Source organism: Mus pahari, chromosome 7 (assembly GCF_900095145.1).
Source record: "Mus pahari chromosome 7, PAHARI_EIJ_v1.1, whole genome shotgun sequence".
Taxonomy (NCBI): domain Eukaryota; kingdom Metazoa; phylum Chordata; class Mammalia; order Rodentia; family Muridae; genus Mus; species Mus pahari.
The window spans coordinates 31,772,626-31,799,045 of NC_034596.1; the positions used below are offsets into that span (position 1 = coordinate 31,772,626).

Sequence of the window (26,420 nt, forward strand, 5' to 3'; positions counted from 1 at the left end):
TTTTCCTGCCAAGATTTATGCTCTACTCAGTGCTCAAACTCTTTCAGGCAGCATGGAAGCAAACTGCCATGCCGTTTCCCAAACACCCTCAAATAACCCCCTTCAAAACGAGTGTTTACAAGCCACAGGAGACATTTCACAGTCATCCGACACAACCACAGAGCCTTTCCAGCCAGCGGGAAGTGAAGATTTTATGGCTCTGTATGCTGCATTGATTACACTCAACATGAAGTCTGAATTGACACCCAGCTCTCCTAGATCTTACTTACTTCCATGATTTTTGTGTTGTGTTTCAAGATAGAGAAAGATGGGTGGCAAAACATTCTAGAATTTTCTAATCTTCTTCTTTTTTTTTTTTTCCCAAGATGGGGTTTCTCTGTAGTCCTAGCTATTCAGGAATTTATTCTGTAGTTCAGGGTAGCCTAGAACTCAGAGATGTGCTGCCTCTGCCATCTGTGTGCTAATCTTCCCTTCTTAACCAGCTCTCTCCTGAATTCTATATTTAGTGATCCCAGTGCTGGCCCACAAGTCTTCAGTTCCTACCAAATATCTTCATTTCCCCCCTATTTCACCATAAAAACATAACTTTCATCTCAAAGTGGAAAAGTGATCACTTTTTCTGGAGCTAATTATGAGTGACCATGGCCTGGGAAGGCAGATTCAGGTTTTTTCCAATACTACATCCCAAAGATGAACAAATAGAACAAAGAGGCACAAATGCAGCCACTTTGCTGGGGCCCTGGTGGAATCGTGAGGTAGGTAGACAGGGTAGTGTGAAGTGGGAATTCTCAGCTGTAGGCTCCATATGGTATCTGAGCCTTTTGTTTTGTGAAAACTAGGGGTATGTTTGTACATTCTGAAAGCGTTACCTAATGGTCACAACGACATTAGGTCACATACAGAGGAGAGGAATAAATGGCTATGAGTTGGCGTTAAAGATATCCCGAGATAACTTGGCTCTGGACCTGCAGAATTCCGTCCTCCTCTCCTCAACACTGCATCAGCTAATCAGTGTTATAGAAACTTCAGTGCAGTTCAGTACTTGGCAGGAACTTCCATGCCTACCTACAAACCAAACCTGCTGGCCATCTACAGTGCTACCACATCCCCTCAGAGAGACAACCAAACCCCGTAGTATACCTGCTTCAGGGTACCCTGTAACAGTTATGTCTTCTCTGCTTAGGCAATGAGTGTGTTCAATTAGCATGCAGAAGGAGACATTATGAGGGGCACCTCTGGGTGATTAAATACTTCCAGTGGGTCTCTATTGAAGAGAAAAAAAAGAAGCTAAAACCCAAAACAAAACACCCAAATCTTCAGCAAAGGCCCATCTTTGAGCTCCATGTTAAAAGATCTGCAAACCCAGAACCCCTCTACTAACAAAATGGACACATGGTCTTCCTAATGTACAGTTTGGCAGGGCCGATCCTCTCAGTGTTCTTCTTAGACTAGGTTTGGGTGAGGAGCCAGGGGTAACAGGTGAATGAATTAATCGGATCAGAGAAAGATAGGATATAAACTAGGTGGAGAGGTGCCTTCCACTGAAGAAATTGCTCTGTAGCACAGGTGTATGAAGCTTGCCTGAGCAGAAAGGAAGCCGTCAGTGTGGCACCGGAGGGCTGCAGTCTGCTGCAGACAGCCACGGGGTGGGGGTGCGGGGCAGGGAATGCTAAGAGAATTAAGAGAGGTCTCACACATTTATAGTCAACCTGTTTAGTTCTAGTGTTCTGTTCTGGAAACATGATAGAGGCAAATAAGGAGGGGCCGGGCTGGAGATGGAAAGCCTGGTGCTAAACAAATCATGGAGCCTTTCTGAATCTCTGTTAGGGAAAATGGAAATGACAAAGGTTGGGGTGGTAGAATCCTTCCCTGGATGCATGAGGCTAGGAGAGCCTGCCTAGCCTTGCGTTTTCCATTCAGGACTGAGAACGACGCCTCTTGCCATCCACCTCACATGATGTTTCTAACAGCCAAGTCCTAGAATGTGCTTGACTTACAGGCACATATATCAAATCACATAGTGATAGAAGATGCTGATAGATAGATAGATAGATAGATAGATAGATAGATAAAGTGATAGATAAAGTGATAGATAAGTGATAGGTGATATAGAAGGTTTAAGTCTTCCTTAGGTTAAAATATCTACACCCATGCTCCATTTTTCATAAAATTTAGTTTTCCTAAATCCTTAAGGAACTCAAAAATTTAATTGTCTGGATCCTAAAGGTAGTGTTTGGTGCATTCTGGGGAGGGAATGGAAAGGCTTGTTCAGCAATGGGATTGTTTCTTTTAGCTTATCTTGCAAGGTGAAAGAGCACTCCAGTCAGTGCCCAACAGTGTAGACTCTAGATTAGACAGAAAATGCATGGCTCCAGCCTGGACCTTGCTTCCAGTGTGTGGCCTCCATCCCCACGTGTGCAGTAGGCAACTTGGAAGCCCTTTTATTGCAATAAACAAACAAACAAACAAACAAAAAAAGCATTCAATATGTCCCTTTTTCCTCCTGTGGGATTTACTAACTTCCAGACTGCTAGAAATCCTCAGTTAAGTGCAGATTGTCTGAACCATCATAAGGAAGATGCTTGAGGAAGCACCAGGTTCCTTCTGCTGATAACCACAAGGTGTCATGCGACACCCGCCCCCCAAATAAAGCAGCTTAATGTCTTAACTTTATCTGCCAACATCTACATTTTTCAAGGTGCTAATCTTTTGCTTTTGTTCTTTAAGTTCTTTTTAATTCTTAATTGCTTGGCAGTTGCTTCAGGGCTCTCTGAAACAGTTAACCAAACACTCGCACGAGGCAGCCGTTTCGCTTTCTGCGCTTGTTGTTTTTGGCACAGGGTCAGTTCTATGAACTTCTGGTGTCCAACTGGTAGGACCTGAAACTCTGTGTTTAACAAGTGCCTGTAGTCAAAACAGTTGGCGTGTGGAAGCGAGGGGAGCTGGTACTGACTGCAGCCGATCAGCCTTCGGGTCGCGCACTGTGCAGAATACCCAATCAGGTTGCTCTGTTTTGCGGCTGGGCTTTTGTTGTTTCCTTGTTTTGGAATTCTCTCTCTCTCTCTCTCTCTCTCTCTCTCTCTCTCTCTCTCTCTCTCTCTCCCTCCCTCTCTCATTTTTTTTATGATGGCATCTGTACTAAAGTGGATCATTTCAGGTTTCAAAAGTACAACATGTTTACAGTCGTCGTAGCATCAGATTAAGTTGGCAGCCCGAGTCGTTCTGTAAGTGGTTTTAGTTTACATTTTTTCTTCTAGCAGGCTGTTTTGCATAATTTTGCTGATCCTGGGTTATTTATAGACTTTTTTTTTTTTTTTAAAGAAACGGGGATGTATGAGAGTTTCTGTTCCAACTGCAGAAAGTGAAATCCTTTTCGGCGCTGACAGACGTGGCGCTGAATGTATGTGCAGCAGCAAAGGCTGTTATCGCTCTTGAAAATTAATTTCTCTGAAAGGTCACTTGATAGCACTCCCCAGCCGCCGACGGCAGATCCCCGGCGCGTTTGTCGTAGGCTGAGTTGTTTTCTCTGGGTTGTCACAAAATGAAAGTGACGATGCCATTTCCTCTGGGACGCTCCAAAGGGGTTGGGTATTGTTTCAAACCTCCAAGAGGAGTTTGTTGTGCTTGTTTTGTCAACCTCACGGGAGTGGTGTCATCTGGTGACCTGCGGCCCTGCCCAGGAGCCAGTTGGCACGATTCAGGGTTGTGGGGGATGGGCCGGCGGAAGGATGGCAGAAGGGAAGTTCGTGGGTTGGAAAGTTTGTTCCCACTGAAATGACTGTAATACTGAGAGGTCGACAGCACCATACAGAGTGGATACCAGCCAGCCACTGCTGGATGACACGCTCCCTCACACGTGATCTGGGTAGATTATCCTGCCTCGGGGGCTTCCCGGCAGGTTTGAATGAGAACTGAAACCGGGCACGTAAAGAAAATGCTGCGCCAGAATTAGCACTCTATAAAAAGGGTTTTCCATAATATTTACTAGAACCTTTGCCTAAAAATTGCTCTGCCTTGCCCACTGAGTGGCTGCAAAAGTAAATCAGCTCTTGATGGCTTACCTAGAGCCCCTCCCGTCTTCCAGGCTGCTACTCTTGGAATTTGGAATTTGCATGGCTAAGTAGAGTGCTCATCAGCATAAAGAGTGTGGAGTCCCCCTTCCGACGGTCCGGGAGAACCCTGGTGATGAGACACTCCATTGTGCAGCGGGTTAAATATTTTAAACTAAACAAATCAAAAGGGAGGGAGAGGGCAATAAACAGCGTTCAGGCCTGCTAGTGGGAGGACTTCAGAGGAGGAGGAGGAGGAGGAGGAGGCAGGGTGCTTTCATCGCACAAGGGGGTTCCACACAGACGGGTCCAAATTCCACCGTTCCCCCAACTCTTCCATGAGAAAGGACAGTCAAAATGGAAATTTCCAAAGTAGTAAGCCCCGTCCCCGAGCCAAAGCTGGACGTTGTTGTAACCATTTTAGGGCTATAATTTCTTTTTCTCCTTTACGTTTCACACATCCATATAAAAGTATTATTTTATTTTATTTTATTTTTGTTCTCCTCTAACCTTTCAGAGTGTAAGGACAAGGCCGGCCTCCTGCTTCAGGTCTTTTACTGTCTGGCACATGATTTAATACAGGAGCTGTAGGATGGGATGCCAGGCCCAGCGTTAACCATCAAACCTTCACCAGTTTGTTGCTCCATCTACGCTGGGCAAACTAGCGTGTGGTTAAGAAACCTTGCTCTGGCAGGTGTAGTGGTGCATTCTTTTTAAACTACAAAATTTGGGGAAGGAGGCAGGGAGTGGAAGCTGGCAGATCTTCTGTATGAGTTCAAGGCCAGCCACATCTGCATAGCAAGTTCCAGGCAAGCTAGGACCACAAATGCAGACCTTGTTCTCAACACACAAATAAAAATTAAAAGATGAGAGAAACTCTGCTCTAATTAGATTCATTCTACCCCCCCCCCCCCCGCAATTCAGCATATGAGTGCGAGCCCGGTCCTTCCCCTCCCTGTCAGGTTGTAGGGGTGAGGGAGGTTTGAAGTGCGAGTTGGCTCTGTGCATCTTAGCCGCCGTCTATAATAATGGAGTCTCTGAGTTCACTATGCCAATGTGAATGATGAGAGACATGGAGGGGATCCACGGGGCCTTTATGTGGGACTGGAGACCTAGCAACAGTGCTGAAGTGTTCCCACGTTGTTCTGTTTCAGAGTTTTGCATTTTGTATGGCTAGACCCTTGCACCCACCACATCTGGACGTGTGAAGATGCCCCTCAGCTCTGTGTCGTAGAGCATGTCACCCTGTAGACATCAACCTGTTTATCCATCCCTTCCTCCGCTTTGGTTCTTCACTGCTCTACGCGCAGTGACGTAGCCTCTGAGTCTACTTCTCTTGCCTCGAGAGTGGCTAGGCCCACCCTGTGGACTGGCAGGATCCAGGAGTTCCTCAGGACCTAGGGACAGATGGAACCTGGAGACTGTCAGTTCCCAGCGGTGGTAACATTGGACCAGATGCTTAAAGTGGGTTCATCAAACTCATGAGAGGGCTGGTGCCTGTCTTACTGGGCCGGGAATTCTCTCACTCCACAGTCTCGTCTTTTTCTGGAACCACATCAATGATACTCGGGTTAATCAGAGCCTGTCAGCGTTAAGAGGTAAACCAGGAAAGGAAGTTGATTCATAGAGTTGGCTACTCGCAGTCTGTGGCTTGAAGTCACCTGCTCTATGGCATCTGTGCCTCCAGCACAGGATTGCTGAGCGGCAGGATCTGCTGGAAAATAGCACCTAGCGGTACCCCAGTTTGGCCTCTCTATACCTTACAGTGGGGCAGACAGCACAGTTGGGCTGTGAGGAGTTGTCTACACTCCAGTAAGGTAAATGTGAGTGGCTTGGGAGCCAACCAGTTGCATTGGTTAGGGCTAGACTGTAGTTTAAACAGCTGAAATGCATTTCCTAACAGTTCTGGGAACTGAACTCCAGATGGAGGTGCCAACAGGGCTGGTATCCCCTGAGGCCTTACAGATGGCTACTCCAGGCTTGCTGCCTTCCCAAGGTGCAGCCACCGAGTCTCTGGGTCCTTCTTAAAATAAGAATCCCAGTCCTAGTGGGTTAGGACCTTTCTCTTAATGGCTTCTTTCAAGACCTGTCCCTTCATATGGTTACACTGTCTGGTTCTGGGGAATTAGAGACTTAACATATGCATGGTGGGCCCTGTTCAACCCATAACCTGGTCCTGTCTCAGGTGCAGCTGTAGCCTCAGCAATGCCATACAGTGACCTTCATGACAAAGAGGTAGTCCTCTCTCTCTCTCTCTCTCTCTCTCTCTCTCTCTCTCTCTCTCTCTCTCTGTGTGTGTGTGTGTGTGTATGTGTGTGTGTGTGTGTGTGTGTTCCCATGCCCATGACTAGGCACTGGGAACAGGAACAGCAACAACAACAAAGCAAAACAAACAAACAAACAAACAAAAAACCCAGTAACACATTTTTTTAAATCACAGGAAAAAGCTCGTTGTGGGCATGATAAGGTACCTTCATAATTCTGAGTTTAAAGAGTGCACCATCCCATTGGTCCTAGGGAAGACTTATACAGAGGGAGCTGGAAGAGAACAGCTTATAGACCAGTGGGGTTCCAGAAATGATCTGGCAGGCTTTCTTGACCTCTTTCTACCAGCACCTTTCTGGTCAAATTCCCTAATCTGTTCACAAATTCATTGATCCAGTCTTCTCAGTGTCTTGTCAACAAGTAAGTGTGTGTGTGTGTGTGTGTGTGTGTGTGTGTGTGTGTGTGTGTGTTTAATCTGTACTTGTGTTCCTTGGACGTTGGGAGACCAGCCTGGGATCGATGTGGACAGGCCATCTTACTTAGGCCACCTATTGCCTCCAGTTGTAACCACTACCCTTTTCCCAAGGGCCTGAGGCTGGCTGTACCAGTTCTGTCAGTCTTTGCCCTGCTGGAGAGTCTCTTTGACATAGAAACCCACTAGGAGCCAGCAGGTGGCTTCTGACAACCCTTTGCAAAATGTGGCCAAGGTCCTTTCATACTGAAGTTCATCCCCTCTCTGAAGAGGTTAGGGATGGAACGTTTCTGGACACCCTGACCACCTCAGAACCCAGAGCTGCTGTTCTTAGAAAACCAGCTCGTAAGATGGAAGGAAGCCGGGGGAGCTTGTGAGGATCCTGCTACACAGAAGCTAAACACAACCTGGCCCTGCCAGGTCACCTGCCAGAGTGTGCTAATTGCGTAGGTCTTGGTCTCAACAAGGAAAGGCATGGAGAGTGTGTTTCTGGGAGCTGAGGCAAGCGGGGTGGGAGAAACCCCATCCCTTCTTCTTAGGACAGATCGGGGCCTGGTCTTCATAAGAAAGAAACAACAGTTTTCAAGAAGGGAGCTGGGGGAGGGGAGAGGAGCTTTTCTCTTGCAGCTGTCTGGTTGCCCTGGTCTCCAGGTCCCTCCTCGATTTGACAGGCAGGTTGCTAAACACTGGGTAGAAATGGCATTTTTGTTGTTATTTCTAAGTTAATTAGGCACAATCTTAGAAATGGTTGTTTATGTTTGCATAAGTTGGCTCAACTTATTGTTATTGTTATTATTATTATTATTATTATTATTATTATTATTATTATTATTATATTTTTAGAGACAGGGTTTCTCTGTGTAGATCTAGCTGTCCTAGAACTCGATCTGTAGATCAGGTTGGCTTCTAACTTAGAGATCTGCCTGCCTCTGCCTCTCAAGTTCTGGAATTAAAGGCATGTGCCACCACCAGCCAGGAAGGATCAACTTGTAAGCCTATTTTACACACCAGATCTCAACCCTCCTCCCTTGGCCCCGAGAGACAGGTCTGGTCACATCAGTAGGTAAGAACAATGGGATTCGGGCTCCAGCATTAAGTGTCTGAGTTCCTTCTATTCACTCCAGCTGTATAGTACATTCATTGATGGCCTCTTGAAGGCTGGATGGGAAACTAGAAAAACCACCTCGTCAGCATAATGCACCTTGTAGTGACAAGCACACATCTGATGGCTCACTGTGTGTGATGCCCACTGTATTAGCTCTATTCAGAGAAGGGCGCTCATGAGAGGCCTGTGTCAGAGACACCCAGAGGATCCTTACTGATAAGGTGGGCCACTGGCATACCTTCCCTGACTTTAGCCTGGTACAGCCACACTTGGTTCCCTTCCCAACTCTACTTTGCAAGAAATGCTGGGAGCCTGAGAGAGCCCAGGACAGCGCAGGAGTGGAAACTTTTCTGAGAAATAACTTTGAAAGGTGGCTGGGAGTGTTTACCCCAGAGAAGGAGGCAAGAGTAGACCAAAAGCTCATGGCCCTGAGGATGAGAGAAGAACGGATGTGTGGGTATCTCAGAAGTTCTGGGAAGGGCAGCTGCCCATTAGCTGGTCAGTGCTGCCCACCTCCACCATGTGATGGTCACTGCCGTGTAGGTTGACACCTGCAGGTGCCCACGTGAAGCCGGGCCTGCAGGCATGCTGGTAGGGAGACAGCCATGTTGGGAGCTGAGTCTTCTTCCGTGTTTAGATCTGATAGTCCTAATTTCAATCTGTATACCCAGGTCCCTGGGTAGCAGTGAGCACTTGACTGGAAATGGCAGCTGGGATACGAGAGCCATAGAGGGGACTTTTGTCTCTGGGTCCCATTTGCCAGTAACCAGTGGAGCCTGCCTCCAGTGAGTGTGGAGGTGACATCAGTGTTATTTAGATCCAAATTTATTTCATAAAGCAAAAACATTAAAATCAAAGCCTTCCCCTGGCAGTAATAAGGTACAGTATCCACCTGTCATTGGCACCTTAACAAACAGGGACTCAGTGGCAGAGCAGAGAGGCAGAAAGGATGCATCTTGTTGCTTAAAACAAAGTAACACTTCTTCATGGGCCCAGATTGTCAGTGTTCGGGAGCTGCTGTCTTAGAATACCTGTTTGCTGTCTCCTGCTGACCACCTTAATTACCTTAACTTAAAAATTACCCCATTTAAGCGACTCCAAGCAGGGTTTTGAAGGTAACTCCCAGTTTCCTTAAGACAGATTATTCTGTTTATAGCTTGTCCTGGACTTAATCTTCTGAGGGGTTTTACCAGTATTATTGTCGAGGTGAAACTCACAAGACATAAAAATGAACTACTCTAAGCTGAATAACTCACTGGCATTTAATGCAGTCATGTCGTGTGGCCAGCTCCATCTAGTTTCAACCCGTGTCTTTACTCCGTGATAGAACTTCTTACCCACTAGGCAGTTATGCCTCCTTCCTCCACCCACAGCACCTGACAGTTCCCAATCCGTTTCTCCTCTGGACGTTGCCTATAGATGGAAGCATACAGCGTATATGGCCGGGGGGGGGGGAGACTACAGCGTATATGGCCTGGGGGGGGGCTTGGCTTCTTTCATTTCACACAGTATTCCTGAGGTCCTTCTGTATTCTGGCATACATCTTGCATCATTCTTTTCCGTGGTGAACTAGTACCTCAACATATGTCTATACGGTAGGTTTTATTTAGTCACTCATCCATTATGGGGTGGCTCTTAATTTTGACCTTTTTTTAAAAAAAAACAAATTTTTTTTTTTAGGTTTATTTATTTTATCTCACATGCATGAATGTTTTGTCTGTGTGTATGTCATGATGCTGCCAGCAGAGGCCACCAGAGGGCATTGGAGCCCCTGGGATTGTAGTTACAAATATTTATGAGCCACTAGGAGGGTACTGGAAACTGAACCCGGGTCCTCTGTAGGAACAAATACTCTTAACTGCTGAGCCATCTTACCAAAGGATTAGTTCTTGGGGCCTAGTGTTTGTTTGTTTTTAATGTTTGTTTTTTTGAGACAGAGTCTTATGTAGTTCTAGCTGTCCTGGTACTCACTATGTAGAAGGCTGGCCTTGAACTCATAGAGATCAACCTTTGTCTTCCTCTTGAGTACTGAGGATCAAAGGCATGTGTCACCAAACCTGGTCCCTGTTCTACACACACACACACACACACACACACACACACACACACACACCTGGGGCAGAATTTTTGTGTCATATGCTAATTCTATTTAATATTTTTAAAAACTTATTGCAGTAAAATACACTTAATATAAACTTTACCCTCTTAACTAGTTTTCTGTTTGAGTCAGGGTCTCACTGTGCAGCCCTAGCTGATCTGAAACTCACAGTATAGAACATGTTTGCCTTGAATTTCTTCTCAGAGATCTGCTTGCTTCCGCCTCCCAAGCGTTGGGATTAAAGGCTCCTGGTTCATCTTCACTAGTTTTAATGTGCAGCTCAAAGGCATTTGGTACCATCATACTGTTTTACAGTCATTGCTACTGCCATCTCCAGAACTCCTGGCTTTGCGAAACGACACCAAAGCCACTAATAAAAGCAAAGCAAAACAAAACAAAACAAAAAAACCCAAAAAACCAGGCCCCTTCTTCCCCTAACTTCTGGCAGTTATATCATTCCCCTGCATGCCTGAATTTGACTATATAGTGTTAATGGAATCCTACCATATATGCCTTTTTGAGGCTGGTCAATGTCACTTAGTATGCCGTCTTCAAGACTCATCTATAGAATAGAATAAAGTGTCAGAATTTCCTTCCGTGTTAAGGCTGAATACCACAATGGAATGGTTAGAAGTTTTTGTTTTGTTTTAATAGTGCATTCATTTAGTGTGTGTGTGTGTGTGTGTGTGTGTGTGTGTGTGTGTGTTTACTCGTGTGGAGGTCAGAAGACTACTTGTAGAAATTGTTTCTCATATTTCACTGTGTGGGTCCTGCAGATTGAACTCGGGTGGTCAGGCATGATTGCAAGCGCCGCCATTATCAGAGGAGATATCTTCCCAGACATCTTACCTGATGCTCAGTGTGGTCAACCTGACAAAATCTAGCATCACCTGGGAAGAGTTTCAATGAGACATTGTCTAGATAAGATGGTTCTACCATCACTCCGGGAAGCAACCATCTTTATTTTGCTAAGGTGGTCTGTTGAGGTGGGAAGACTAGCCCACTGTGAGTGACACAGCAAGGGATCCTGAGCTGTGTGAGAAGTGCAGAGGAAGCCAGCTGGGCAGTAGACAACCATGCCTTCGCTGCTCTGTGTTCCTGCTTATGAGTAGGATGTGACTGGCTTCTTGAAGCTCCTATTACTAAGGTTTACCTGCTGTGATGGAGCGTGACCTTGAACTGCCAGCTCGACGAACCCCTTCCTCCCATTGGCTGCTTTTGTCTAGATATTTTATCATAGCATCAGAAAGCTATCTCATTCTCATGCACGAGTGTGTACCTGCTCTCTCTCTCTCTCTCTCTCTCTCTCTCTCTCTCTCTCTCTCACACACACACACACACACACACACACACACACACACACACACACCATGCACACAGAGGTCCACCTATGCCATATTTTGTATTCAGCTGTGAACACCCTTTATTTCTATCTATTGGCTCTTCGGAATGCTGCTGCTTTATGACACACATATAGGTATATATAGCCATAAATGGAACTGCTGAATCATATTGTAATTCTATTTGAATATTTTGAGGAACTACTACACTGGTTTTCATGGCAGCTGTACCCTCTTACATTCTCAACAGCTGTACACGGCTGCTCCATTTTCTCCTCATCCTCACCAGCTCCTGTTCCCTTCCCCCTTTGAAATAGCCACTCCAGTGTGCTGGAAGCCTAGCTCCTTGTAGGCTTGCTCTGCGTTTCTCTGATGGCTAATGAGGTGGAGCAGCTCTGCATATGCTCTCTCCTTAGCCATTTGTTTATCTGCTCTGCAGAAGTGTCCTTGGCAGGGTTTTGGATTGGGCTGCCCCTTCCTGTTTTTGTGTTTAGAGTTACACTTCAAAACCTGCTGTTCCTCAGAAGCTCCAAGGATGCAGCTGATTATGTTAAGCCACCTGTTTGCTGAGAACTTAGGCCACCTACTTATTCTGTGGGCACCTGAGGTGAGGAGAAAGAAATGGCCAAGAGGCAAGAGCCAGAGTTTCAGAAGAGCCAGAGTGGACCAGCAAAGCTGGCCAAGGGAAGTGTCCACCTCTGACCTCCCGACCCTCCTGGAACTCTGAGCAGATACCAGGAGAGCTATTTCTGTTTGACTCTGGCTCCCAGGCCATGAGGCTGCTTTTTCATCTACTAAGCATTGCAACATCCAGCAGACATCTTCTTGGTCATCTCCTAGGAAGGAGAATGTGCTCAGGGAGCCTTTGACCAGCTGGCCTAAAGTCCAAAGGACAAAGCTTGCAGCCTAATGCCTGGGAGCAGACTATCTCCAGCCAAAGTTGCAAATGACCCAGAAAGGAGGTCTGGCCAGTGGCTGGTCAGCTCACACCCAGTCATCCACACCAACTCCATTCCAAGAAACAGAGTGGCAGACAGGGGCCAGCTCAGTTCTCTGCAGTCAGAAACAGATTAAGTCTACCTAATTCAGGGAAGAAGGCATCTCTAAATAATTCTCCCTCAGAGACTCCCAGCTCTGGCTCTCTTACTTTATCACGCCACCTCATTGTCATAAGATGGCCTCTGCGAGGATCACCTGAGATGAGGGGCAGTGTGTGAAATGACCCCACGCCCCCTCGGGCTGAGATCTTCTCGAAGGCTTTGCCTTTCAGAGATTTGCTTTCAATATTAAATTACTAAAAGCACCTGCTGCCCACTTGGAAGTAACTTAAAGTTCATCAGGTGTTAGCTGGGTTTTAGAGATGCCTTGGTGAGAGAGACCCAAAGGAGGTCGTGATAGAAGGGAAAGAGGTCTCAGATGTCAGGTTCCAAAGAGACCCAGGAGAGGCTGACTCAGTACCTGGGCTCTTCCCAGAACTCTTCACTCTGTCTCTCCCCTCAACCTCTCCATCCCAGGGATGGGCTTCTCGTCCCCTCCCCTACGCTTCTCCTTTCCTGTATAACCCAGCCACGCAGCGGCACACTCTTGGCCTTTGGCTCCACTCTTGACCTCTTCCTTGGCCTCCTGGTCTGTAATTCCTCTTGGTTCACTGCCCTCTCTCTTCTCTTCTCTCACACCTCACTGCCCTGGCCCGGTCCAGCCTTGACAGTCTGGACTCTTCCAGATGACCTCTGGCTGTTCTCTCCCTCATAATGACAATAAAACCCTTCTCAGTTATACCCAGGAGCTGTCATGTCTCCTCATGTCTCCAGTTTTCATTCCTCAAATGCATTGGTTTTTATTATCTGTTTGTCTTATATTGGGGATCACTCCGAGCCTAGTTAGGTGTTCTACTACTGAGCTGGGCCCCCAGTTCCTGTTTTGTTTTGTTTTGTTTTGTTTTGTTTGAGAGAGTCTTACTATGTAATCTTGGTTGCCCTGGAACTTGCTATGTAGACAAGGCTGGCCTACAACTCATAAGAGACCCACCTGCCTCTGCCTCCTGAGCGCTGAGATTAAAGGCATGGGCCACCATACCCAGCTTATTTTATTTTATTTTTAGTTTGCCTTTGACTTAGTTTTGTGTTTCTGTTAATTATAGTAAAATTCACGTGAAAGAATCTCGATGCTGTGACCTTGTGATCATGTTGAGAGGTCGGTTAGAGCTCGGTAGTGAGGCTTCACATGAGACCCAAGCTTAACCCAAAACACCATAGCAAACTACAGTTGAGTGACATGGGTCCCTTCCCACCTCTCCCGGGGGGGGGGCACCCTATGCCCACTACCCACCCTTATCTTTACACTGCCACCACTTATCGACCACTACTCTGCACTCTGTCTCTTGAGATTTGCCTATTCAGGGCATTTCATCAATATTAAGTCATGTGACCCATCGCTGTGTGTAGCATTGTGCCTGTAAGGGATGACCCTTCTCCCACCCGCTATCTGTCCTTTGCCATGGTCAGGGAATTTTCTAAGTATCCAGAATGAGAGCCACGATTGCTGGCCCCATCTAAATCTGACCATCTGGGATTGGAAGCGGGAAGATCAAGCATTCAAGGTCACCCTCAGCTACACAGAAATTTCAAAGCCAGCTGGGGTTACATGAGAAATTAGCTTGAGGTGGGGGGGAGGGGGAAAACAACAACAAAACAATGAAAAAGTCCAGCATGTCCTTTGGGGGTTTTCCAATGATCCTAACGGCCTCTAGTGTCATCAAAGCATATGGCCCAATAGGCACTGTCCATCAAGATGGGTATTCCCTGTGGGGAAGGATTGCAGAAAGTCCGGAGGCATCCGCAGGCCACCCAGGACCCAGGCAGGTTGGACAGCAGCTCCGAGAGCTAGCTCAAGTTGGCTGCTCCCCTAGGGACTGCAGGAGAAACCCCCCTGCCATCTAAACTTAGAGAGCTCTCCTGAGCCTCCAAGAAGCGGCTTCTCACACCTCCTGTACAAGATTCAGGGAAACCCTCATTCATCTGCCAAATTCAGGACGCACCCCCTGACTGCTCCGGCCTTGTCTTGCTGCCTTTCCTCAATCTCATCTGGGCGTGCTCTCTTAAAGGGGAAGTGAAGCATTATGACTGGCTAGGGCCCACAGCCAGGAAATGTCTACTAGAAGAGGGCCGTTGCCCAGCATGTCGTTGGCTCAGCCTCCTTATCCAAACGGCCAGGCTGCCTCTCCAGGAAGTGTAAGTGTGAATGCAGGGTATGGTGGCCTGCCACCCAGGATGGCGTGGGGCTGGACGCAGGTCACAGAAGAAAGTCTGGCAGGCGAAGCATGCTGGCAGCCTGTGATGTATGCACTCAGAGAGATGAGCTTCTATGCAGACCTGAGCTCCTGGTCTGTGGGCAGAAGCTGGAGCAGAGACAGGGCTGATGCAGTCGATGGGGACAGCAGCTGCCTCAGAAAGAGGTCAGGAGTAGGAGGCTAGGGACTGATCTATTTTGGACAACCCTTCTGGAGGCTCAAGCCTCGGGTCTGGGGAGGAGAGGGATGGAAATTTTTATCACACACCTTTGAGAACACTGGGAAGCAGCTATCATGCCCCCTACTTTTTGCCAACCCCACCCCCACCCCGTCTGCAGCATTCACATGCAGCTCCATCGGCCCTCCATGCCTTTATACACTGGAAGATTGCTTTTCTCTGTTGTTTCCATATGCTTGTCTCTGTTAAGAAATGGCTTGGGTCTTTTCCAATGGTGTACACGACTTGAAACTCATGGCTGGGTTCCTACTCACCTATGGCCCTCGGTCCAGTGTGGACACCCTGTGAGCCTCGTAGGTACCAATGTGGCCGTTCCTCCTCTGTCTCCCTATTCATTAAGATTGGTAGTGGTGGTGGCTTGCTTTCAAACCAGAATTCTGTTTCCTGCATGCCCACGAAGCAGGGGAAGGGAGATAGTTGGTGGACTTGTAGGCACCTGGTTTCTCACAGATAGGCCGCGGGGGGGGGGGGGGAGCGGTGACTGATGAAGGGGAGACGGGACTCTGTTGTCTCGTAAGCTTCTTTCTGCCCCAGGTGTGTGTTAGTATGGTAGTGATGGCTGGTCCTAAATAAGGTAACAGAAGTGTATAGTTTTCAACAAAACCACTCAGGTTTTTCTCTCTGAGAGAAAGGGGAGAGAGGAAGGAGCAGACAGGGGAAGGAAAAACGTGCGTCTCTGTACGCATATGTTGACAGGCAGAACCACACCCAGCTTCAAGACAACTTCCTGTTTGCCAGCGCCAACTGCCACTCCAAGGAGGACAGACGTGGTTCCGTTAGAGGCTGCTGGGGGACCATGACAACCTGTTGGGTGAGTGGCTCTGAGTGACACTAGGAACTCAGCACTGAGTAGAGACTTTGTACCTTCTCTTGGAGGAGAGACTAGGGCCCTGTGCTGTCCCAATTGGAGGTTGACACGGAAATAAAGCCGAGGTCGCCTGTCTTTTTCAACCTGTGTCCTCAAACAGTGAGCGTGCTCCCAGGATTCATGTGAATGGAAATTTTTCAAGTCAAGGGTAGGGAGAAGGCTGTGAACCATCCACTCAGGAAAGCTACTACTGTGGCTTTTTCTTTTAAATCTACCTTTTCATATATCAAGAAATTTCTATTAAGAAATTTTAATAATCCTTCCAACGTTATTTAGCAATGCATGTAATGAGGGCTCACTAGGGCAGGACCTGTGCTAAATGCCAGAGATGAACAAGACTCCTGCCTTCAAGGTGTGCCCCTGTAAAGGACACAGTGAAACCAGCAGTTACAACATGTGATTGTATACTGAGGGAGGGGCTCGGTGAGCCAGACGCTTCCTGCCGAGTTACGATCTCTGTTGTGGGTGATGTCTCCCTCATATGTGTGCAGAACTGGGGTTCACGAGGTTAAATTATTAGCCCAAGTCACAGGGCTAATGAGTGACAGAGCTGGGGTTTGAGCCCAGTTCTTTCTGATTCCAGAGACCAGAGTGTTTGGTCCATGTTTCTGCTAACTCTCGGAGCAGGAATATTTCCTTCAGAACATTTTCTAGAAGTTCGGTCTGGAGGCACTAGCCTTTCTTTAACACGAATGAAGACACTCCAGGCTTAGCTCCGCACAGAGGCCTGGGCACTTACTTCTCTGCCTCCTACCTTTGGAATCTGCCTCTGTGAGCTATGTGCAGATCATAGCCCACAGCAGACAGGAGCCTTAGTGTGCATAGTCTAAGACCCTGGGTAAAGCAGCGGAGACAGCCAGGGACACTGAATTCAGCATACGGGTATTCTCAATATTAGGAATACCAGCCAGTCATAGACCTCAAAGATGTCCAAGATTGTGTCTCCCACTTGCTAGCATCTGGCTTCACCTGTCCCTTCTGTGTGCCTTGGTTAAGAATGAGTTCAACTATGCCGATTTACAGTGAGCTCAGTGGTTTATCCAAAAAACAGGAAGCTACCAGAGCCATGGCGACTCTTGTCCAGCTCGAAGTGCGTATCCAGTAGAACAGGGAGATGCCTATGGAGAAGGCTAATACAAAACAAGTGGGCCCCTTGGCAACCTGCCAACTGCCTGGTTGAGACCCGGGAACAGCTAAGCAATGAAACGCCTTCTTCTGTTAATTTGAATGTTGTTGTTTTGAGATAGACTCCCTGTGTAACCTAGTCTGGTCTCCAACTCTCCATCCTCCTGCCTCAGTTTCCCAAGTGCTGGAATCACAGGGGTGTGGCACCGCACCTGACAAGGCAGGGTTAGCGCCTTTAGGAGGACAGCAGGTCTGGTTGCAGGTAGAGGCAGGTCAGCAACCCAGGAGGGGCAGGTGCTCTCAGAGGCACAGGTCTGCCCTCTAGTCTCTGAGAGGAGACACGTGATGGCCATCCTGGGGTCTGGAAAGTTCTGTCTCCCACCTCTCAGAAACTCTCTGGCTATTAAGACTCAGTACATGGCAGTGTCTATGGTTTCAATGTGGTACAGTGTTCACATCCTGGGGCCACAGGGGAGTTGGCTCAGGAAGAAGAGTAAGAGAATGAAGTCGGACGCCACTCATTTTTCTCCCATCCCTACTTCCATATCTGCATCTGTTTTCTCAGCTCTGACCTTTCTGTTTAGGGGCTTGCAGCACTTGGGCTGGTTTTGATTTTCATTTTTTTTTTTATCCTTTTTCACATTGTATGACTTTAACAAAAACAGCATACTACCCAGTCCATCTTGTGTCCTTCCTTCTGCCCCCTCCTCCGTATACTGATTCTTAGTGATTAATGCTTATGAAATATTCGTGATACATACCATTTCTTGTAGATTAGCTGTTTTATTTCACTTACACGTTTTCTCAGATTGAGCCAGGCCTCTTATGAGCCATTTTCAATTGTCTTCTTTGTGTTATTATTATTACCATTATTATTAGTCTCATCATTGCAAACAACACTACCGAGAATGTCTTTGAACTGTCTACCCTCCACTTTGAGGATATTTTCTTGAGGTCACTTTTTTAAGCTAATAGATCAAAGGCTGCAAATGTCTTTTTTTTTAACTTCCTGTTATTATCACTGGGGTACACTCCAGGAAAAAAAAAATCGTAATCCCTCAAAAGTGCTCCCGGCAAGCACATGCATGCTTGTTTCTCATGAGTTTCCCCTGTAGTCAAGCTGAGGGTCTGGTGAGAGCATCCCCGAGGGCTGAGGAAATGATCTGAGGCCCCGGAAAATCCCTGGGACTCCCCAGATCCTACCCAGCAGTGGCTGGTGCCAGAGCGTGTGCCTCGGTATGAAAGCCGAACTGAAGAGCAGGTGGGAGGGAGAATGCGTCTAAGGGCAAAGATAAGGAGCAGCCTTTGCTATCAGACTACACCCAGGAACCATGGGGCAGCTCTGAGAGGAGGAAATGCATTCTCCGGCAGGTCTGGAGAAGTTGCCTTTCTAAAGTGTAGAGGGAAGGGGGCTATCCCAGGCAAACAGCGTGGGGAAAGGGGCACCAGACAGACAAGCCTGGACTCTCCTTCCAGCTACTGAGGCCCGCACAGCCCTAGTCTTTGGTCATAACTGTGCTGAACTTCTGTAAGGTCTCTCGCTAGGAGGCTAGCAGGTGTGTGATGGTTTGAGAGCCACCGAGTGGGCAGTAGCTGGCACACTGCCTGACACATAGAGGGGTAGATGCTCAAGAAGTGGAGATTTTGCTCTCAACTGAATGGACGGTGTGGAATGACCGGATGGCTGAGAAAACGCCAGAAACCTAAGGATGCTGGGGAGTGACGGAACCTAACTGAAATGAACTGAGTGGTGTAGGCCACTCACCCTGGATGAGTCTGTGTTCAATAACTAAGTGGCTGAGGTAGCCTGTGGTCGCTGGCAGTGTGTAGGAGTGGTGAAAAGGTGTGGTAAAGTCCTATCTCTATAAGGAGCAAACTCCTCCCAAGCCACTCTGATCCTAACTTTTGGTGGGGGCTAGGGGTGGGGCAGCAGCTATTGAGGGTTTCTCTGGCTATCCTGGAATTCACTCTGTAGACCAGGCTGGCCTGGAACTCAGACCCGCCTTAAAGGCATTGCCATCACACCAGACTAAGGACGGGGACTACCAGGGCCTCTCATAACCATCCCTGGCATATAACCTGCTTGTCAAGGCTCTGCTTGCTATTACGGTCCGTTTCCCACTTCTTGAGTCCTTTGTGCCTTCCTTCTCTCTTCACTAAGGTAGTAGATGCAGTTTTCTCCCTCCAGTTACGGTGGTGCCATATTTAATGCTTCGCACTGATTACAAGGACTCCACCCGGACTCTAGCTGTGGTCCCTTTCTATTAATAACAGTACCTTTCTGTGTGCTCAGAACGCTACCATCCACTTGACTTACCTCATATCATTTAGCTCTTAGAATTTAGGGGTCCTTTTCTTAATCTTTCAATTCTACAGATGAGGCAACTGAGACTCGGAGATGCAGTGGGTTGCCAAAGGTCACAGGGCCAGGCAACATCCAATACGGAGATGGACACGGTTCCCAAATTTAGTCTCCCTCTGTTTCCACTGCTGCTAGCCCAGGGAATGCCTGCCTTGCGACTACTTTGGTTAGCATGGCTTCTTAGGGTCCCTGTTCTGTCTGACTCCCCCTAGATTCCAGTTTCCTCTTTAAAAAAAAAAAAATCTATGCACATGCATGTGGCTGTATGCATGTTACAACACTCGTATGGAGATCAGAGGACAACCTGCAGGAGCAGTCAGTCCTCCCTCTACATTGTGTAGATCCTAGAGATCAAACTCAGGTTACAGGGCATCTTGACTCACTGAGCCATCTCACCAACCCATCCCATTCCCTTTTGGATGGAGTTCCCTTTGGAACCGAGTATCCTTTATGAGAAATATTCTCACCTCAGTGGCCAAAGCGGGTAGACTCCAGTGGGGAGATGGGTTGTAGGTGATGGCCCTCTTGGTGCTGCCCTCACGGTGGCTGCGGCTGAAAGAGACTGCGCTGTCCCACGAGTGAGCCCAATTCTGGCTCCTGCCCCCATTTGCTCACATAGCCATGGAAGGCCACACGGGAGTCTGTGGTGTCCCAGGCCTATTAGGAGGAGGTTGGTTCCTTAAAAACAGTATTGGAAAATTCCCAACAACTTCTTCCTGAAAGCAGTATCAGGAACAGCACTAGATGCCTGCAGCAAAGTCAGCCATTCCTGAGACAGCGTTGTGGAGGATTAAATGGAGGACATTGATGCTGTGAGCATAAAATATCCCCTGCACAGTAATAGCGTGGGAGGGAGGATTCTGAGTTTGACTGAAGTGGAGAGAACTAGAGGGCTCACATTCCTCTGTCGGTGGCGGCGAGCTCCCTGCCTGCTGGTCTGTAGGACTGCCCCCTAGAGTACTGCCTGGATATTCAAGGAATATAGGTGGTGGTGGTGGTGGTGGTGGTGGTGGTGGTGGTGGTGGTGGTGGAGGAGGAGGAGGAGATGGTTTTGATGGTGATGGTTGTAAGCTGGAAAAAGAGCAGCTGCTGAGGGCATGACCTAGACTTCCTGGGGAATAAAATGGGAAAAAGTAGAAGGGTTCATTTATACTTTCCTTTCTTTGGTCCTGGGACCTTCAGCTCTAGGACAGAAGTTTCACCCCCACCCCCACCCCCACCCCCACCCCCACCCCCACCCCCAGGGGATTTGGCTCCCCTGCCGAAATGTCCCCACTCTGCAGTCACCTCTTCCAGGCTTCTGTTGTCTGCAGCACCTTCCAAGGTCAAAGTTGAAGAGATCCAAATTAAGGCATGGGCTCAAAGGAACACTAAGTGTAACGCGGTCATCAGCAGGAGGAAAGGCCACTTGGAAAGATGGCGTCCTGGGAGAACCCAGGGAACTAGACTTGCAGATGAAAGGGCTTTAGAAAAGCAAAGAGGAGTTCAATAATGATGTGCTGGTGTGGGAAGGGGCAGTGGGGGTGAGGTACAAGGGCGGGGTTAGTCATTGGAATGGTGAAGACAGCAGAAGGCCCAGGGCGTACGGGTGCTTCTTACACAGGGGCACCTTCGAGACCCTTCTCTTCTCACAGCGTGCCAAGCAAACACTGTCTCTTGAGTTATATCTCCAGCACCCCTGGGTTTTTGTTGTTGTTGTTGTTGTTGTTGTTGTTTTGATTTAAATTTGTTGATTTATTTATTTTATGTGTTTTGCCTGCATGTATGAATGTGCATCACGTGCATGCTTGATGCCTTCAGAGGTCAGAATAGGGCATCAGATTCCCGGGAACTGAAGTTACAAGATGGTGCAAACCACCATGTGGGTGCTGAGACTTGAACCTGGGTCTTCTGTGATAACAATAAGTGCTCTGAACTGCTGAGCCAGCTCTATACTCTCTTCCCCCTTTAAAGACTGGGGTCTCGCTATGGAATCCTGGCTGCCCTGGAACTCTGTAAGCAGAGCAGGCTGACGTTCAGCTCACAGAGATCTGCTACCTCCTCTGCCTCTGTAGCACTAGGATGAAATGCTTGTATCACCACACCGACCTACCCATGTTTTTAAGTAGAAACTCATCTAATCCTTTTGAAAAAAATAAAAGGCTCAGGTCCTAAAGACATCCCCAGATCAATGTGCATTGCCTGGCTTTGTGACTTCATGTCTAATTACTTTTCTATTGTTGTGATAAGACCAAGGCAACTTAGATAGAAAATGTTTAATTTGGGCCTACAGGTTCAGTGTACATGCGCGCATACACGAGAGAGAGAGAGAGAGAGAGAGAGAGAGAGAGAGAGAGAGAGAGAGAGAGAGAGAGAAATGGCTTGATATTTTTTTAAACCTCCAATCCCTCCTGTAATGACATACCTTCTCCAACAAGGATCTTTCTAATCCTTCTCTACCACTTAGGACCAAGTGTTCAAATACAGGAATCAATAGGAGACATTCTTACTCAAACCACCATATCTTGGGCAACTCACTGTCTTTCTGGACCTCAGATTCCTCAGCTATAGAATGGAAATACTAATAGGTCACTTAAGGAGTTGTATACCTAAGTGCTATATAAAGTAAATCTATGTAGTAGAGTACTGGGCACGCAGATACATCTTAATATATAAGTGATAATAAGCATAGTATATAAAGGAAGTTAATAACTGGCCTAAGGAGAGAAGTGGTAGGGCCAGCCCCAGATTGTCTGTGAAGGTCATTATTAATGTGTTGGATATTTAAATCTGTGTGGGTGGTCTCAGAGTGAAATTCTAATTTCTCTGGAACAGGCAAATATGAGGTAGGCACTTAGAGCATTTTTGCTTATGGTCTGGAAATAAGTATGTAGCAGGAGAAGTAAACTGAGGCAAGCTTTCAGATTGGGAATGCTGTTTCACCTCAAGAAAAGGTCCTAAATCACTTTAAGTGCTCGTTTTTTTTTTAGAACACCAGACAGGAAGAGAGTAGCTAAATATTCTGCAGTGTGTTAATGCCTGAGCATGGCAGCATGTGGGAATTAGATATGCACACACACGTAAAACAATGTTAGTTGAAGAATAGCTTGAAATATCAGTTGATTACAGTTTCATTAATACAGCTGTGTACATTCACAAAGCCTGAGAAATTTAGGGGGAAAGCATCCTTCTCTCTAACATTGCTTAAGTCTGTAAAATATTTCCACAGTGAATGAGAACTAGAATAGCCTGCCATGTGTGTCTGAGCAGGGCAAGGGGAACTAGGATCAGGACAGGGGTCTGCCTGAGGCAGGTCCTTGGTCCAAACATGTGGGAAGCTTTGCCCACAGAAGGTTACCTGTCTGACCGCGGCTTTTTCTAACAAAGATCCTGCTGTCTTTGATCACTGTCCCCACCCTTCATCCAAAGACACAAGAGTGTAAGGCTTCTCTAGGCAGGTCTTCATATGCTAGAGACCCCCAGATTGATGCCATCGAGGGTCTTCCTATTAAGTGTGCTCATCCTGCCTCGGACAGCAGCTGGATACATTTTCAGAAGTGCACTTGCAGATCACGGATGCGGAGAAGCCCTGATGCTGAACTCCTCTGGTCCTGCCATCTTAAGTGCTTATGTAGCTTTTCTCACCTACCCCAATAGAGGTCGCACTTGCTCCTGCAGCTCAAGAGGCTAAGATGCTGACCCCTCCAGGGGCTACCGTAAAAAAGTGATCTTTTTTTTTTTTTTTTTTGCCAACTTCAGTATAAAATTACACATCTAACAAATCACTTGGTCTTCAGATCTCTTCTATGCAACTTGTTCTTTCAATTGGACATATAAGAAGGACTTATAGGGCCGGAGATGCAACCTAGCAGGTAAAGTTCTTGCCTGGCAGGTACAAACCCCTGATTTAATCCTCAGGACCACATAAATTCGGGGTTGTGGCTCAGGCCTGTGATTTCAGCACTTGGGAGGTTAAGGTTGGAAGATCAAGGTTCAAGGTTACCATAGCTATGCAGTAAACTCAAGGCCAGCCTGGGACTGAGGAGACCCTACCTCAACAAGCTGGGAAGGGAGATGGGAGGGTTGCTTACAAAGGAAAAACAAAACATAGAACCAAGAAAAACCATTGATTCGATGTTTATACCAGTTTAAAAGTATAATATGTGGGCCAAGACCATGCATGACCACAACTTCTCTATGAAGGTGATTTCAGAATCAGAAGCCCGTCTCCATTCTTGTATTTTAATGACAGTTTCTTGTCATTCCTTCATTTTTTAATTAATTTTTCATTATTTTTTTAGGTTATACAAAGTACAATCATACAACATTTTCATGTATGTGTGTCTTTATGTGCCATTCCCACTCATTCCGTCCCCGCTACCTCTACAGTTTTTAACCGTTAATTTAGAAAACTAAGGATTTTGTTACTCAGTAATCAAAGGCTAAGGAGTGATGTCTCTGTAGATGCCACTCCTCATCGGCTTTGAGCCAAGTCAGTGAATGAAGGCCAGAGATGATCATGGAAGAACTGTGGACGAAATAGAAATGTTACTTTAGAGTCAAAACCCAGTGTCAGAAAGAAAAAAAGAAAAAAGAAAAGAAAAAGACAGAAAGACAGAAAGAAAGACAGGCAGGCAGAAAGAGAGAGAGAGAGAGAGAGAGAGAGAGAGAGAGAGAGAGAGAGAGATTGCTTAAAAAGGTATTTCTGAAGGGCATAAAGTTCTAAGGAAGGGGGCTTAAAGGAAGTGGTCTGGGTTCTGATTCCATCATGGCCACAAACCAGGTCCTCCCTGTGGGCCTCACAAAGGAGATGAGACTAGATTTCTTATATTACCCACTCCTAACCTTTAGTGACTCTGTGTTCTCCAATCTTGCTCACAGTACACCCCATTTCCTTCCTGAGAGGCAATTGGGCCCATGGCCAAGGCCCTAGTCCTCAAGTAGTCATTAGTGCTGACCTTGGCAATCACCTGGTCTCTCTGAGTTTCCAATAGCCAGTCATCTGTGGGGAGGGTAGACATGCCTGTCCACCTTCATCAAGGAGTTTTAAAGGCCGTACCATTTTACAAACAGTGAGCTCTCCCAAGGAAGAGCCTACTCACATGAGATATTTCAACACTCCGTCTGTAATTATTCCTGAAACATCGAGGGACTGTGAGATGTGAGAAGCAGATATTAGGATGCACTGTGTTCATAGTCAATGTGGAAGAGGCCTGAGGATCCATCCGGGGACACGGAAGCCAAGAGAGAGCTCAGCACTGGGAGGAGAGGACTCACTTAAACCTACCATAAGGGTGTTAGGACCCAGGGGGTGCTACCCGCAGCCCTGTGCTCTCTACAGCGTCAGAACAGATCTTGGTTTTCAAAACCTTCAGTGATACCTCCCAGAATAAGGCATGTGTGCAGGGTTCACTCTGAGCCAGCAGAGAACAATTGCCCCACAGAATCATTCTGCAGAGATAGAATGTAAATGCTGGTCAGATAAAACGCCTGATAATCAGATGATCCTCAAATACCGTAGCACCCAAAGGGTCAACTCTGAGAGGCCCTGACGGCCCATCGGGATGAGGGTTGGTAGAGAAACCCTAACCTGCCTTCTAAGGACACTCTGGCTTCTTTTTTTTTTTTTTTTTTTTTTTTTCTGTCCCATCAGCTTCTTATTACAGCAGCCAGAAGTATTTCACCCAAAAGAAAACCCGTGACAGCTCTCAGCTGGAGGGAGAATGTGACCCGCCATCTCTCCATTCCCTCTACCTTTATTGTCACCATCACTGCTGACTAATAGATGTGTGATCTCTAATTCTTCCCATCGGGACTTTTACTACCGCATCATTCATTTCGTCAGCAATAGCAGTCAGCTAATTATTTGTAGGCACCGGAGAACCAAAGGGGATTTAGGATTTCAGGAGCATCCTGTAAAAGTTGGATCAAACCAGCAGCTACTCGTCTCTAGGAACTAGAGGGAGCACGGCACCTTAAAAGCGCTGTAATGTCTGGACAAAAGTGTGTAGCTTTCAGGCTTCTAGAGTCCTTAACTTTTATCAAAGCAGTTTGTTATTCTCAAACTGTTAATGACCACCATCAGGGTGTGTATCAGAATCTAGCTTCTTGCATCTACTGCCCTGGTCATGTCTGCTTTCTTTCTGTTGGTCCAAGAAGATGAGAGCTGGCAGGGTGTGAATGAATGAGGTGTCTAAGCTCAGACCTATATGGAGAGGCACAGAAAGCTGTGCCTGCCCCCTCCTTAACCTGTGTGCCCCCGTCTCTGGTTCTGCTTCAGGCAGTTGCATCCTGGTATACATTGTGTTTTTGGACTTCTGTGAACTTAAAGAGGCCACAGCTGGGATACATCAGCAGACTGTTCCTTGCCGAGGTTCTCAAAGATCCTCCCGCCACGTTCACCACCGTCTTCCATGCTGCTCCCTATGCTGGAGAATTCATGCTAGGAGTTCTGCCCTACCCACTGCCCCCAGGAGACCCGAGTTGCCGTCTGGGCATCGCGTTGGTTTTTGTGGTTGATCCACTGTGTCAGGTGACACCTGCTACACCCGTGGAAAGTGGTTTTGCAGAAGGATAGAAATACCTCCCTCGAGAATCCCGGGGTTAGCTTAGCGTGCCATTTGATACAGAGGTCCCCACTGCAGTCACTGTAAGTTGGCACTGACGGCCAACATCAGAGCGAACGTCAGAGGCTGTGGAGGTGCCGACCCTGCCAGCAGAGGCCTGCTTAGTACCTGTGGTGTTCACGAGAGTGTGTGGGCGTGGGACCCACTGGCCACGGATGCTGGGCTGAGTTCTGTTCTTTCTCCCCTGTAGAGAGAAGACACAGTTCAATGTGCAGACCTTCTCCCTCTCCAGCGTCTCCAGCCTCCAATTCCCGGACATCGCTAGCACAGGCAAAGACGAAAGCCTGTCTCAGCGGCCATAGCGCTGTCAGCAGCACCTCAAAGCCATTTAAAACGCCCAAAGACAATCTCCTTACCTCCAGCAGCACACAGCACACAGTCTTCTCTGCAAAGGGACCAAGGGATAAACCATGGTGAGTCCAGGGGCTGGGCAGCTGAGACTCTCTCTGCCCTCCCCACTCCGGCTTTGACTCTGGTTGTCATGTTCAGAAATCTGGGGGGTACTGAGGCAGGAGCCCAGAATGATGGCACGAGGAAGCCAGCTGCTTAGTCTCTAGGAACTAGAGGGGACACGGGGGTCTTTGTCGAGATGCTGTGATGTCTT

General features: G+C 47.3%; 1 protein-coding gene across 9 annotated transcripts in view; it reads left to right on the forward strand.

Annotated features, from left to right (window-relative positions):
* The window catches only part of Atxn7l1 (ataxin 7 like 1), a 221,338-nt gene that overhangs the window by 147,085 nt on the left and 47,833 nt on the right, over window positions 1-26,420 (forward strand). For 4 of the 9 annotated variants that reach the window (XM_029540530.1, XM_029540532.1, XM_029540529.1 and 1 more), the window contains exon 4: window positions 26,007-26,229. In XM_029540530.1, coding sequence (XP_029396390.1) covers window positions 26,007-26,229 — 223 coding nt within the window. Of the gene's footprint in view, window positions 1-2,973; window positions 3,003-3,108; window positions 3,225-15,595; window positions 15,668-26,006; window positions 26,230-26,420 lie in introns of those variants that run through there. The other 5 variants (XM_021201790.2, XM_029540533.1, XM_029540535.1 and 2 more) reach the window with 4 other exon arrangements.